This window comes from Marmota marmota, unplaced genomic scaffold, assembly GCF_001458135.2.
Source record: "Marmota marmota marmota unplaced genomic scaffold, marMar, whole genome shotgun sequence".
NCBI classification, from domain to species: domain Eukaryota; kingdom Metazoa; phylum Chordata; class Mammalia; order Rodentia; family Sciuridae; genus Marmota; species Marmota marmota.
In genome coordinates this window covers 263,022-277,919 of record NW_025999915.1, presented here as the reverse complement: position 1 = coordinate 277,919, position 14,898 = coordinate 263,022, and the positions used below count along the sequence as shown (strand labels likewise).

At 42.7% G+C, this 14,898-nt stretch overlaps 1 protein-coding gene and 1 pseudogene across 2 annotated transcripts in view; both read left to right on the top strand.

Moving 5' to 3' along the window:
• LOC107160995 (serpin B6-like) overlaps positions 1-5,540 on the top strand; it is a 137,415-nt gene extending 131,875 nt beyond the window's left edge. For both annotated transcript variants that reach the window (XM_048799965.1, XM_015507546.2), the window contains 2 exons: positions 4,508-4,663; positions 4,991-5,540. In XM_048799965.1, coding sequence (XP_048655922.1) covers positions 4,508-4,663; positions 4,991-5,395 — 561 coding nt within the window. In that variant the 3' untranslated portion in view covers positions 5,396-5,540. The remainder of the gene's footprint in view (positions 1-4,507; positions 4,664-4,990) is intronic.
• Positions 5,541-5,875: 335 nt separating this feature from the next.
• Positions 5,876-8,853, top strand: LOC125615726 (annotated as a pseudogene).
• The last annotated feature ends 6,045 nt before the right edge of the window (positions 8,854-14,898 follow it).

Genomic DNA, 14,898 nt, shown 5'->3' with positions numbered 1-14,898 from the left:
GGGTTTTTTTTTTTTTTTTTTTTTTTTTTTTGTGATCAATAGTCACTTGAATTTGTTCGCTTATCTCTTTGTTGGAGTGATTGATTTTTGCCTGTATCTGCTCACTTAGGTCATTCTTTATTTCCCAAATCATTTTAGTTATGTATATTCTGAACTCCTTCTCTGACATTTCACCTACTGCACTGTCTATGGATTCTATTATTACAGTGTCTTGGTTTGTTTGGGGCACTTTTCTCCCTTATTTTTTCACGATGTCTATGTGTCTTCCTCTCTTGCAGTGTAGATCTGAGGTATTACAGCTTCTGTCCTATTGTCTTATAGTGTGCCTACAGGTTACCAATATCTCACTTTTGAGGGAGATTTCAATATTATAGCACTCAATGAACAGCCATGTATCAGTTAGGTTCTATTTTTACATTTTTGTTCTATTTTACAGTTTTGTCACTATAAACAGAAATGATGAGTTTGGTTATCTTCAACCATATAGTCAGTAGGTTTGCATAATGGTTTACAGTTTCATGGTGGAAGGGCGCTTGGGGGAGTTGGCTGAGGTGTTTAGGAGGTAGGATGTGACAATATGGAGGTATTAGATTATATGACTAGTATAATCATAAGAAGTTGGCTGTTAGTAGGAGAAATAAAAGATAGGCAATCCCACGCAAGATTCCCTGTTACTTCAGCAACAGGATAACTCTTAGCATCCTAGTAGAGAAACCTCTGGTGCAGCCAGGCTACAGTGACCTTGGTGACATCTTACCAGGTCCTTATTGTTGTCTCTTGATAGAAGTGTCGGTATGCCAGTTTCATAGCAATGGCAGCCTCAACCCTCAACCCTCAACCCTCAACCCTCATGATGTTGGGCTGTAGAGCCAAGCTTTGGTGAATAAGGAACCTCATAGGCTGTGGTGGCATGGGACAAGTGAATGGACTCTGCATCTGGGACCCCACCACACTTCTTTCTTAACAGTGGTGTCCCCTCTGGAAGCCCTATCTGATTTCTGCCCCTTTATCTAAGCTGTCACTACGCCCTCTGCTGGTCTCCCCAAGACACTGCAGTGGTTGAAGTACTTTTTACTTTTGTTGGAAAACCATCTCAGGGCAGATGGCTGTCATATAAATGCTGACTTGTATGTAGCTGGTGCTCAGGAAGTACTGAACCAATCACTGATCTTCAGTCTTCTTTTGTTTGTAAGGATAACACCAGTACATATTTTTGTTTAAAAACAAGCAAAGGGATACATACACAGAATTAGACTCTTGAGTTTAACCACCTTCAGCTTGGAAGGTGTTGTTTGCTGATGGCCTGGTGTCTTTCGCTCACAGAATCCAATTTTTTAAAAGTATTTTTAATCATAGAGTTTTTTTTTTTGACATGCTGCAAAGCAGACAGGGTGGACTAATGTGTTCTTGATCACTGACCATAAATTAGATCTTCCTCGTCCACTTGGATCTGAACCTTCAGTTTTTCAAGACATACATTTTGTGTTGAGATTTATTATGCACTGAACTGTCCTGTTTTCCCCTCAAAATATGATTTTTTTATCCTTGAAATTCATCTTTAACAAGATGTATGTTAGGGCTTCATTCATCTGATCTCTGCAGTTTAGCTCAGATCTCTGCAATTTAGCTCACAGCTCATCTCACCACCCAGGAGGTGTCGCGACCCCTCGCCGGCAAGGGAAACACGACACAGGATTCTTCTTTCAGCAGTTTATTCAGGCCTTGAGTCATGTATCATTCTTCTAGCGCCCGCGCCCGCCATGCCCAAGCACAGCTTAATAAAGCCCCCCGCATCCCAATCCTAAGCCGCCACGTGGATCTCTCTCATAGGGTGGTAAGGGATTGCGCGCCAACTCTCCATAAAAGGAGTTGTTTATCACAGGCCACAGTGGAAGCCGGCGCCATCTTCTAATGGCGGCCACGGTCTATAAGAATGGCTTACCACAAGGAGGCCTAGAGGAGAGGAGAACCCAGGGCTGATGTGGCACTGGGGTGATGCTCTTGGGAACCAGCTCTCCCTGCTCTGCCACCCTCAGCCTGTGGCCTCTTCCTCGTGCTCACAGGAGGGCTCAGATACTGCCTCCACTGTCCAGGCAGGATGGAGCAGGAAGGACAGACAATGGAGAGCAAAAGGCTTTCTTTGGAGGTTCTGCCGTTGTATTCAGAGGGAAACCAGAACTGCTCTCACGTGGCTTCTGCTCGATATAGAGCAGTGAAGAAGTTTACCTTGCTTTCTGCAGTGGAGGGAGAGGGTGGAGCTGCAGCAGGGGTTGACTGTACCAGCCCACAGAGTGTGTGGCAGGGGTGTCTCCAGGGACATGGATTTTAAGTTGATAAGGATTTTCATTTGGATTCCTCATTTCTAAAGGAGATTAAGCTTACTAACATAATTATATATTTAGTGAGTCATTAAATTACCAAGATTAGATTCTTTTCTATTATAAGATTGGAGACCTTGGGTCCTGGAGGGGAATGCAGAGAAATTGAATAAGGTGGGGTCAGCACCCTGAGGCCTGTGGGCCAAAGCCGGCCCATATCAAGTTTATCAGATAAAGTTTTGTTGGTGCACACACATACTTATTTGTTTATATGTATCACAACAGTAGAATAGAGTAGTTATGATAGGAATTGTCTGTAGCACAAACGCCACAATATTTACTGTCCGCCCATTTATGGAAAAAGTGTGCCAAGTTCTGGCCAAGGACATGTCTGAGGAGCCAAGGGCAGGTGACTGTTGTGGCTGAGGTCTAGTTCAGGCAAGCTCGACAAGGTGGAGACAGAAAGTGACAACAGATATGTCTTTGGTTTACTCCATTTGATCTGGAATGATGTGCTGTGCCAGAGAACTAGGGAGCTCCCTCAGCTGTGCCTGTTGCATGGAGCTAAAAACAACTTCATAGTAGCTGCTGGTATCAAACTGTGGAGTACTCATGAGTTAAGCAGTATTGTAGGGTAGGATGTGGTCACTGTCCTCTGTCTTTTTCTCATGGTCTGAGGATGGCCCTTTGCTATTTGTGCTGATCAATTTTTTTATTCATTTATTCAGCTGATGTTAATTGAGTGCCTACTGTGTGCCAGGTATTGACTAGCTGAACATGTCTGCCTCATGAAACTTACATTTTCTTGAGAGAGAGACCAGAATCTTAAATAAGACATTAATAGTTGTTAGGCAGTGGTAAATGATGCAGAGACACAAAGGAGGCAGACAGGAAGCTGTGGCTGGGGGTACAGCTGCAGGTCAGGTGTATCAAGGAAGCATTCACTGAGAGGGTGATACTTGAGTAAAGACCAGGAAGAGGCAAAGGCTACACTCTCTAGGTTTTAGGGATGAGTGGACAGAGGAGGGATAGAATGACCCTGATTTTCCATAGAGACCCCTGTGAGTGTAGGAACCAGCAGAGGGAGAGTAGTAGGAGGTAGGAGAGACAAGGAATGGGAGATGAGCTGTTGTGATTATAGGATGTACTGAGCACTTCAGATCTTGCTCCTAGGAGAGAGGGTGTCATGGAAGGGTGTCCAGTCAGAGGGGTGTGATCTGACTTACATTTCACTGGGATCCCTCTGAGGTCATCTCTGTACTCCAGGGATAGGGTGATGGCAGTGGAAGAAAGAACAACAGATGAGGTTTTGGTTGTATTTCAAAGGTAGAGCCACCATAATCTGCTAAGGAGTGAGATGCAGAGTGTAAGAGAAAGACATGAGCAAGGACGCACCGTGGCTTTTGACAACTGGATGCATGGTGTCACTGCCCACTGTGATGGGCAGAGGTGTAGGTGGAGCAGGAAGGGGATATAAGGAGCCCATAGTCATGTGTGACATTAGGACTTTCTTTTAGTCTAAGTGTGGGTGTCACGCAGCCAGTATAACACATGAGCCTGGAGTCCAGGGGAGAGGTCCCAGCTAGAACTGTAAATTTGTGGATTAAGTTCAAAGTCATGAGAGTAGGTGAAGTCACCAAGAAAGGTGTTGGGTGTGAGTCTGGGCACTTCAGTGTTTGGAGGTTTCTTAGCATTCTGTCAGTGTGCCAAATATTGTGCTAATCCACTTATACAGGGAACACATTGATTTGGGCTCGTACTTTTAGAGTTTCCCATCCATGATGAGGCAGGCCCTTTGCTTTTAGGCATGGAGGTTGTGAATGGCAAAGGTGGGAGCACGTGATTAAGCAAGACCATTTACCTCTCAGGAAATGAAGGGGAGGGGAAGGGCTCAGGTCTCAGAGTCCCCTCCAAGGACTTGCCCCAATGACCTAACTTCTACTAGGCCCTGCGTTTTAAAGATTCCAGTGCCTCCCAATAGCTCCACACTGTAGATAAAACCTTTAACACACTGGCCTCTGGGGACACTTGGTGTCTAACCATAACAGGGGTTCAGGAGGAACCTTATGGCCTGTCCTAGAAACTGGGTCAAGAGTGTTCCGGGGGCCCACAGGGGCTAACCTCTGTGGTATAGTCCAATGTGCCAGCTGGGTCAAGTTTCTACTCAACAGTTGTCCATTTCCTTACAGAATGAGGAGAAGCCTGTGCAAATGATGTTTAAGAAGTCTACTTTTAAAATGACCTATATAGGGGAAATATTCACCAAGATTCTAGTCCTTCCCTATGTCAGCGAGGAGCTGAATATGATCATCATGCTGCCCGATGAGCACATTGACTTGAAAACGGTAAGGAGCACTAAGCCATAACGAGGCCGTGATGGCAGGGGAAGGGCATTGGGTTTCTAGTGTAGCTGCTTTCCCCCGTTCCCAGTTAGCTTTTTATTTTATTTTATTTTTTGTGTCTGTCCTGGGGATGGAACCCAGGGCCTTGCAGATACTAGGAAAGCTCTCCTGCTGAGCTGTCCCTGAGCTCTGTCTAGTTACCTTGGTTACCACTAGCACCACCTCTGGCCATGGTGAGGCTTGCAATCACAATGTGGAGCATCTCCATTATCGCACGTGGCCCTGTGTGACAGCATGTGCTCTGTCTTGACATGTTCAACTCCCTTCTAGGTGGAGAAGGAACTTACTTATGAGAAATACATAGAGTGGACCAACCCAGACCTGATGGACGAAGAGGAGGTGGAGGTTTTCCTCCCTCGGTTTAAGCTACAGGAAAATTATGATTTGGAGGAAGTCCTTCGCAGCCTGGGCATGACCGATGCCTTCGATGAGGCCAGGGCAGACTTTTCTGGAATGTCATCCAGGAAAGACCTGTATCTGTCCAAGGTCGTGCACAAGTCCTTTGTGGAGGTCAATGAGGAGGGTACTGAAGCTGCAGCCGCCACTGCCGCTATCATGATGATGAGGTGCATAAGGTTCACTGCGCGCTTCTGCGCAGACCACCCCTTCCTCTTCTTCATCCAGCACAGCAGGACCAGAGGGATTCTGTTCTGCGGCCGAGTTTCTTCTCCGTGAGGAAACAGTCATCCCTGGGTGCAGTCCTCTGCTTTCACCCTCTGACCCACTTTTCTTCTGACACTCCACCATGTGCCTGTGACCCAAGTGACCTTATTAGTGCAGTGTAACAATTCAAAAATAAAGGGCCCATTTTGGATACCCATGTCGACTACTGTTTGCATGTGAGATGTTTTTCCAGGATCTGAAATTGCCCTTCTCTGTGGGTCTGTGGTCACTTTGGCTGCTGGGTTCATTCATCCCTGCCGGGGATGAGCCGTCACCTACCCCCTTGCAGCTGGGAAGGACCCTGTGGCTTCACTGTGGGCAGATAACTGCCATCACCGTTGGCCCTTCTCCAGGCATAAGAAGATAAGTGGTGCCTCTCTCTTCTCCACTGTGGCATGAAAATATCATCTCATTTTTAGTGAGAGACTAGAGTAGAATGCAGAGCTGTGAGGAGGGGTGAGGGGTGAGGGCTCATCTCAGGAATCTCCTATGGGGAGCTCAAAAATTCTAAAATTTCTGTGAGCTCTCTGGAAGACTCCATGGAGGTGGGAGAGCACGTAACTAGGCCCAGTGAGAAATCAGTCCCTTTTCCACGTGCATCTCTACTTCCCTGTGGTTTGGTGGGTCATGGGTTTATTCACACACATACTGCCTCCTTACCTTGACAAGTCAAATTGTGCCAGGGGTCAGAGACATAATCTAACAAATGTGTGAGTCTATACCAGGTGACTTTCTTCATGGCAAATATTATCAAAAAAAGTGGCCATGGTTTCTGCAGCCACTAATGTTACCTGCTGGAAATGCAGTTGTAGCATTCAGCAATACAGGGGAAACCAATGGGCCAGGTTCTGTTTTCCAAGGCATGGTGGGGAGGACCTCCACTGCCCGCCTCTGACTTCACTGCTGCTACTCATATGTTGATTCTGCACCTGGTCCACTTTACCTATGGTACTCAAGCTGTGGTGACAGAATGGAATTGGTGAATGTCAGGGAACATGGAAATTAGGATTGAGGTGAGGAAAGGAAAGTGGGGGGTGGCAAGTGCCTGCTGATTTGGTACTCACCCTTTGTCTTAGTTTGTTTTCTGTTGCAATAACAAAATGCTTGAGACTGGGAATTTTATTTTTTAAGAGGTTTGTTTAGCTCACAGTTCTGTAGGTTCAAGAGCTAGATGCTGGCTTCTGCTTGGCTCTGGCGAGGGCCTCATGGTAACTGAGATCATAGCATTGGGAGAATGCACATAAGTGCCAAGTGGAGTATGGAGGTGCCAGATTCCCCTATAACAGCCCATTCTCACAGAAATTAACCGAGTTCCATGAGACCTGCATTAATCTTTTCCAAGGGCAGTGCCCTCATGACCTGATTGCCTCTTAAAAGCTTCCCCCATCTCAGCATCTCCACACTGAGGACTAAGCCTTTGTGGCAAACAGAAATCTTTGGGGACAAATCAGTCAAACAATAGCATCCTTCTCCCTCCTCTGTATAACACTTGGTATTTTCTGAAGAATTTAGACAAGGGTCTTGGAACAAGGACTTGAACATGGGGCATGATCAGTTTTTAACATGATGATTCTGAGAACCTGGGGAGGCAAAAGGCTGGGACAATGACATAAACTCCTAGGTATAATAAACTGTCACCCCTTGTAGTAGCATAATATTTTTCTCTACTCTTGTGTTCCTTTCAACAGATCTGTCATCAAGGCTGATGAAAACAGAAGCTGACTATTTGCATAAGATGGAATTATTACTAGGGGAATAACTGAAGCAAACCCTCTAGCTTTGCCTGTTCCTAGTCAACTTAAAAATCACTAATTTTGGAGGTCGCACAGCTGGGTGGATCGTTATTGGTTTCCTAGTAGCTTTACTGTAGATGACACCTCTGATGTGGGCTATAATGATAAAGGTGACCTAGGTTACTTTTCAGGGACCTGAGGGCCACTTCTGTTGAAAACACTGACGTCATTGGGCCTGCAGTAGGTGTCTGATAGGTGACTGGGATGGAATGCAAAGGCTGGTTATCTCTATCTTCATGCTAATCTCTGCCCCCTTTGCTGCCTTAGCACTTGGGTCAGTTCCACTCAGCTCTGCTTGTGGACACACTGATTGGTGGGGGGAGCTGCTCTGTGTTTTCTTCTACTCTGCCACCCTGGTGCTTTTCCACCAGCTGCAGCGGCACAAGCATCCAAGGTCCTTCCTAAGACCCAGATCAAACCACGAGGCCAGGACATTTGCACAGGATGATGGTGGCAGCTTCAAGAGTAGCTCAGCCAATCCTGGGACAACTCTACTGTTACTACCTGGTGTCTGAATCTGATACAAAAATGTAACTGGAACCATGCTCTGGGCAGGTGGTAAATTACCAGACCCTAGCCCCCCCCCCCACACACACATATCAATTAAAACCTTGCATCTCCCTTTGTTAGGGAAGCTGCCTGGTTCTTCCATCATGCTGTTTCCCTTCAGCGGAAGTCCTACTTATTCCCCAATTAAAGCCCTCCCTGCATGTGCTCCCAAACCTTGGCTCAGTTTTGTTTCCACCATTTCTGAATCAAAAGTTCCCATCTTGGATTATGAAGAGGGTGAGCTCTGGGGGAAGTGCCTCAGAGGAGGTGCCGGGAGAGTAGGGTGTTGTGTTCTGAGCTGAAGGTGAAGCTGGTAGAGCAAGAAGACACAGGTGGGCAGTCTGAATGCCAGAGTGGATAACTGTTTCACTAAAGCATTTATAATTAATTCCTTGTGTGCTGAGCCTCATTTCCACCACCTACATGGCAGCCTCAGTTGGCACAGCTTTGGGTATGAATATTGATTTCCAGTTCAATTGATTCAAGTGATTTGAATAAAAGCCTCTGGGAAGACTTCATTAGTGATGAGGCAGATGAAAAGACTTATAATGATGCACTTTTCTGATACAATGGCACAGTATGGAGACAGTGTATCACCATACCCCAAAACACACATTCGTATGCTCCACCAGAAAGGACAGCCATTTGATAAGGTGACAAAATCTGATAAGGTGACAAAATGCATGCATTTTATACTAAATGAGCAGTTCATGGAGAAATTTTGTTGATCCCGAAAACATAATAGTGGAATTGATCTACTGGGGAACTATTTTTGGCAGTGCCAGTTCCTTTTTCCTTTTGTTAGTCTAGGTTTGATGTGCTTTGGGGCTTGGATTGGACTTTGTGCTTGTATCTGCCGAAGCTCGTACCCCGCCCCCCCCACCATGCCAAGGGCATTCTCCGTCTCCTGGCTGGTCTGTGTACACTGGGCTTAGGAAGTTGTTTGGTTGCTGGCCTACTCCAGCACAATCTAGAGCTACCCAAGGATGTGTCTGGTGAATCTGGATGGTCCTTATACCTGGCTTGTGTTTCCACTCCCTTACAGTTCACGGCTTCTCTTCTATTCATCTGGGCTGTTCACACCAACTGGAAAGAGTACACTTAATGAAGACATATCTGGTGGCGTGAATAGGATGCTCCCTGCTTTACATTTACCATTTTTAATATTTTTGATATTGATGTTTTCCCTTGCCTCCCTCCTAAATGTTTTCAATTTTTTTGATATACCATTTTATCCTCAACATCCATTTTATTTATATACACACACACACATACCACTTAATATACATTAAATACCACTAAAATTTATGTAGTTTCCTTAGAGTGATTCCATTTCTCAAACTAATCTAGGTTCAAAGTCTAGACAGAAAGAAATAGAGATTTGACACAAATTTGTGACAGAAAATTGGTTGTGGGAAATTGACCCAGAACAAGTTTTGCTTATGTCTATTAGACTTTCCACTAAAAGCACAGTAACCATTGTACCATCAACAAATTTCTTTGGTAAACCTCTTATTGTTAGAATTTCATGTTCACTTTGATGTTGTAGATAGCCAGTTAGCCAGGCATATTAGTGCTATTTTCAAAAACTCCCTATAAATAGAATATTATCTAAGATCCTTTTTTTTTTTTTGAGTAAACTTTGGCACATAGCGTCACCTGAGGTGAAGTATGGCAGCTATTTATGTCTATACCATGTCCATCATCTACAAGAAAAGAAGTGAAAAATACAGTATTTATTTGAAATTTTAACTTTGTAACTGGAAAAGTCTAATTCAGCCAGATAAACTGGCTAATCTTATTTTATTGTATTGCTTAAAAAAAACAACCAAACTCCTTTATAGGATTTTCTTTTCTTTCTTTCTTTCTTTTTTTTTTTTTTTTACATATTTTTTAGTTGTTGATGGACCTTTATTTTATTTATTTAAAAAATGTGTGTGGTGCTGAGAATCGAACTCAGTGCTTCACATATGCTAGGCAAGCATTCTACCCTTAAGCCACAACCCCAGCCCATCTTCATAGGATTTTCAATGCCACCAAAACATTTGTAATTGTTCCTTCTCTTTTCCATATCAGGCTTGTTAAAAAAGAGTGTTTTCTTTTTAACATTGTTAGGATCACAGGGCAAGAAATTTCCTAACTGCTTTCTATTTATTCCAGCTAAGAAGCATAAGAAAGATTCTACCATAAAGACCTGACAGAGCTGGGAATTCTACCACAAGATCTAAAGCTAGGTTGGGGTTGTGGCTCAGCGGTAGAGCATTCGCCTAGTAAGTGTGAGGCACTGGGCTCGATCCTCAGCACCACATTAAAACTAAATAAATAAAATAAAGGTATTGTTACTACAACTAAAAAAATGTTCAAAAAAAAGATTTAAAGCTGTGGCTATCAAACTCCAGCTATAGTCTTTATTTATTTCTTGTGGTGAAATGACATGACTTTTCTTGCTTAAATCCCTTCCTGGTGTATATCATCATTATTTAATGGCTTATAATTCACTTTTAATAAATATCTATAAACATTGAACTTTAAAAAATCTTATTTATTCAGTTACTGTAGCATTGACAGATTTAAAAAATAAAGTAACTAAGTCATTTCTTCCCATTCCTAAATCTTTTTTAAAAAATAAAAATGAGAAGAGACTCAGAAAAAAAAAGTTTTCATCTCTGGCAACAATTCCACTGCAGAAAGTGTCACAGAGCTACCACCGGTAGCCACAACCTAATGTCCACACAGCCTTGCAAAGGGTCTGGCTAGGGGGAAGAAGGGGCCCAGGGCTGGTGGTAGCTGAGCGGAAAAGTTTGTAACCATCCAGGGATCAAGGTGCTCTTCTTTCCTTTCCCTGGGATAAGGACCAGGGGGCCATAACAGTACTAAATTATGAAGGTGAATGTCAGTGGTCCTATCTGCTACAGACCTATGACAGTAAGAGACCCATAAGCAACAAGTGTCCTACTCTGAGAGGCTTTTTGGTACTTTCTGGGTTACATTACTTTGGTTGTCTATTAAATGGCCTCACTCAGAATTTGACTCCATATCAGGGGAATAAAACAATCACCTAAAAATGCTTCTCCATCTTTTATGAAAGACACTGGGACCCTGGGGGTGATTTGTGCCTTAATTTTACAAATGTTTTTCATTTTTAAATTTTCTATAATTGCTATGATTTAGATCTGAAATGTTCTCCAATGTAGTAGTGTTCAGAGTTGGGGCTTTTGGAAGGTGATTGGATCGTGAGAGCTCTGATCTCATGGCTTAATGGGCCGTGAGAAGCGGTGGACACTTTAGAAGGTGAGGCTTAGTTGGAGGATTTTGGTCCATGGGGGCGAGCCCTTGAAGGCTCTCTCTAGTCCCTGGCTCTTTCCTGTCTCTATCTGCTTCCTGGCCACCATGAGTTGAGCAGCTTTGCTCTACCATGGATCCCTGCCATGATGTGCTGCCTCACTACAGGACCAGAAACAATGAAGTCAAATGACTATGGACTGAAATCTCTGACATTATGAGCCAAAATAAACCTTTCCTCCTTCGACCTTTTCTCTCAGGCATTTTGTCACAGTGACACAAAGTTGAGTAACAATTTGTATTCATGTATAATCAGAAAAATGTTATTTTGAAACTCCACAGGAAAATAAGCCTTTCTGATATATTTAAATATTATGGAATTTAGAGGGGTCTGTTCTTTCCCCATAAGTCATTAAATTTATATGCAAAGATGTTTTCTTGTTCTTATCACTCCTATCCTTTTGTCCCTCCCTTTGACTTCATGTCATTTCAGTTGACTCTTTGTTGAAGTGACTAAGCCCCAGCAATCAGTACAAGCCCAGTTCTTGGCTGGACCACACTCTGAGCTCAGATGAATGGCTTTCACATGCATGTAAAATAAATACAATAAAATAAAATAAAATAAAGTAAAATAAAATAAAATACACTTATGTAAAATAAAGTACTTGGACTTGGGATTATTCTTCCCTTAGTTATAGTACATAGTCTGGGAAAGGAGAATGGCATCTTGGGTTGAGGCCAAGTATATTCCACCTACCCTGGGGCTCAGCTTTCATTCTCCCCCTCCCTCAGTTCACATCTTGGGGCAAAGGGCAAAACTGTAATCAAGTGGAACATGGGTTCAGATTTCCACATGGATACTGAATGTGGCACTCAAGGCACAAATTATCCCAATTCAATCTTACAGGTATATTTTGGATCTGGACTATCCTCTAAGTTCTGTGGCTTAAAAGCTTGGTTTCAAAATAGTGGTATTTATTGGGAGGATGGAACATTTAAGAGGTTAAGCCTAGCTGGAGGAAGTTAGGTCATGAGGGCATAACCTTGGAGGAGCTATTGGAATGCTGGCCCCTTCCTACCTCTCTCTGTTCAACAGTCACAATGAATGAACAGCTTCCTCCATCAGCTCCCGACACGATATACTACCTAAAAGCAGGTCCATCAACCATGGATGGAAATTTCTGAAACTAAGCCAAAATAAACCTTTTCTCTTTGTAAGTTGATCATCTCAGATAGTTTGCCACAGTAATGGCAAGATGATTAAACACAAATGGTTAGCACAGCTTTGACCCCCAACCCCCTAGGCCCACTTATGGATGTGTTTGTTTTTCTTGTTTTAGGCCAAATGCAAACCCCTTCACATATATGAATTTCATTTTGATAGCAACCTTTTGACATAGACATCATTTCTAACATTGTATTTTATCTACAGACAAAAGTTTTGATACATTTTCTTTTCATCTTTTGAAAAACATTCCCAGACTCATATATATATATATATATATATATATATATATCCATTCTTCTCATAGTTATTTAGATATTTTTTAGAATGTCAAGGGAAAGTATATTACTCATTTTCTCAAAATTCACAACCATAAAATTATGCATGTATTGAGTGCCTGGAAAAGCTTTCAGTGAGATAAGGTTTCTAAAGGAATGTGGTAATAAGAGACATGGACAGGTGGAGCTGGCCACTCCCTTTATCTTCATTCCTTGGGAGAAGATCTGAAGAGAGTGACTTTGGTTGTGAAGAAAAGAACTCATAAAACATCTGAAGAAAGCCACCTGTGCAGGGACATGCAACACATCCTACATAGTCCCCCGGCTTGTTGGTATGGGGTGGCCCTCTATTGTATCCTTGGAGTACTCAAATGTTCAAAATGTCTCCGTTGAGTCCTCCAAGTTCTTCCTTTGGGATTGCTAAACAGGATGCTTCCGGTGTTTTCAGCCCTACAGTGGAACAAGGGACAGAAAACATGCACTTAAAGAAAAGGATAAACAAAAGAGAATAGTTTGGATTCATTCTTCTGTCATTTGGAGACTTTCTAGAAGGAAGGTCAGTCATTGGTGGCAGTAATCCTGTCTATTCAGGCTGTTTGGACTGGCCACGTGCACAAATCTAACTCGACTTACAGCCACATTGAAAATAATGTCTCTAAGGAAAACTTACCATTTCTTAATAAAAACAAAACCCAGAATTTCCTAAGTAAGCACTTAAAATACACTTTCTTGGTCAAAGGCAGGCTGGAATTTAGCTCTTGTGGCTCTCTCAGGATGGAAACTGCCCCTCCCCACCCCATCCCTCTGGCTCTAGTTTCTGCACATGGTGGTGTCTGCTGCAGCTGCAGGGCATTCTGGGAAGCAGATGTGCCCTCTCCTAGAGGGAAGGTGAATGGTGAAAGTAAGTGTTTTGGCTCCTCTGAATGTATAGGTCATGGAACATATCCTTTTTGGAAATAACATTTCCTTTCTCATGCTTAGAGGAAACAGAAAAGCTAAGCACACAGAGAAATAAGATTAGAGAATCATCTGCACATTTTCCTGAAAACATAGAATTTATTTATTTAGGGTCTGAAACCTCCATGACACCTACATACATCTACAAATGACTTGCTGCCTGTGTAGTGTGTTCAAACAGGACACCTAAAAATAAAGTGGATGATGAAGGTAATGAAGATGGCTTTATTTTAAAAATTTACTTATTGTACATCATAATTACAATTAATAACAATATATTGTAGTAGCAAAGAAAGTAGACTTTATGGGTTCTTACCACATAAAAAATAAATGATGGGTAAAGCATGTGTTAAATAGTTTTATTTGGCCAATTCACAACATAAATTCAGCTAATGGAGCCCATATGTGTCTAAACTATAATTTTCCATTGAGTTTACCAAAGGGTAGATTCACTTTTTTTTTTTTTTTTTTTTGAAAACAACAGATGTGTGGAGCCACACTGAATGACCACGCCTTCCAGTCCTGATGGCTCAGGCTCTGGCCAACCACTGCATTTGTTATGACCTGGTCCAAGAACACCTGGATAGAAGGAGGTCTTCTTCTTTTTTCTTTTTTTTTTTTTTATTAGCTACATATGACATTACAATGATCTTGGCAATTCATACATTTTTTAAAAACCTATTAGTTATTGATGGACCTTTATTTATTTGTTTATATGTGGTGCTGAGAATCGAACCCAGTGCCTCACACATGCTAGGCAAGTTCTGGCAATTCATACATTTGAATCAATTGAGGTATAATTTCTCATTTTTTTCTGATTGTACAGATTGCAAAATCACACTGGTCATACAGTCATCTATATACATACAACAATCATAATGTCTATTCTATTCTGCTGCCCTTCCTATCACCCCTTCCCCTCCCCTCCCCTCCCATCACTTCTCTCTATCCAATCTAATGTGACACACTTTTTTTTTCTTTTTCTCCTTACAACATCATACATGTATTCTGTATAACGATGAGGGTCTCCTTTATTTTTCGTGCAACTCCCCTTCTTCCTCCCTTTCCCTCCCACCTCTCTTCCCTATCTAGAGGTAATTTTCTTCTCATGCTCTTGCAAGGAGGTCTTCTTTGTGGAAAGTTCCCCTAGGGTTGAGTTACACTCACTTGTTCCCTTGTAGTCCTGCCTCTTCTGACCTTTTTTGGATAGAAGTTTCTAAGAACAATAGTCCTCCCCAATAAAAGCTGACATCCTCTCTCTCTCTCTCTCTCTCTCTCTCTCTCTCTCTCTCTCTCTCTCTCCAACCTCTCATGACTTTCTCTTTCTCTCCTTTTTGGAGAGCCTGAGGCCAAGAGTGGGGGAAGCCGACCTGAAGCTTGTGTAAAGGTAAATTGTGTCTGTGTTTTATTTGCTGTGCCTGCAAATTCACA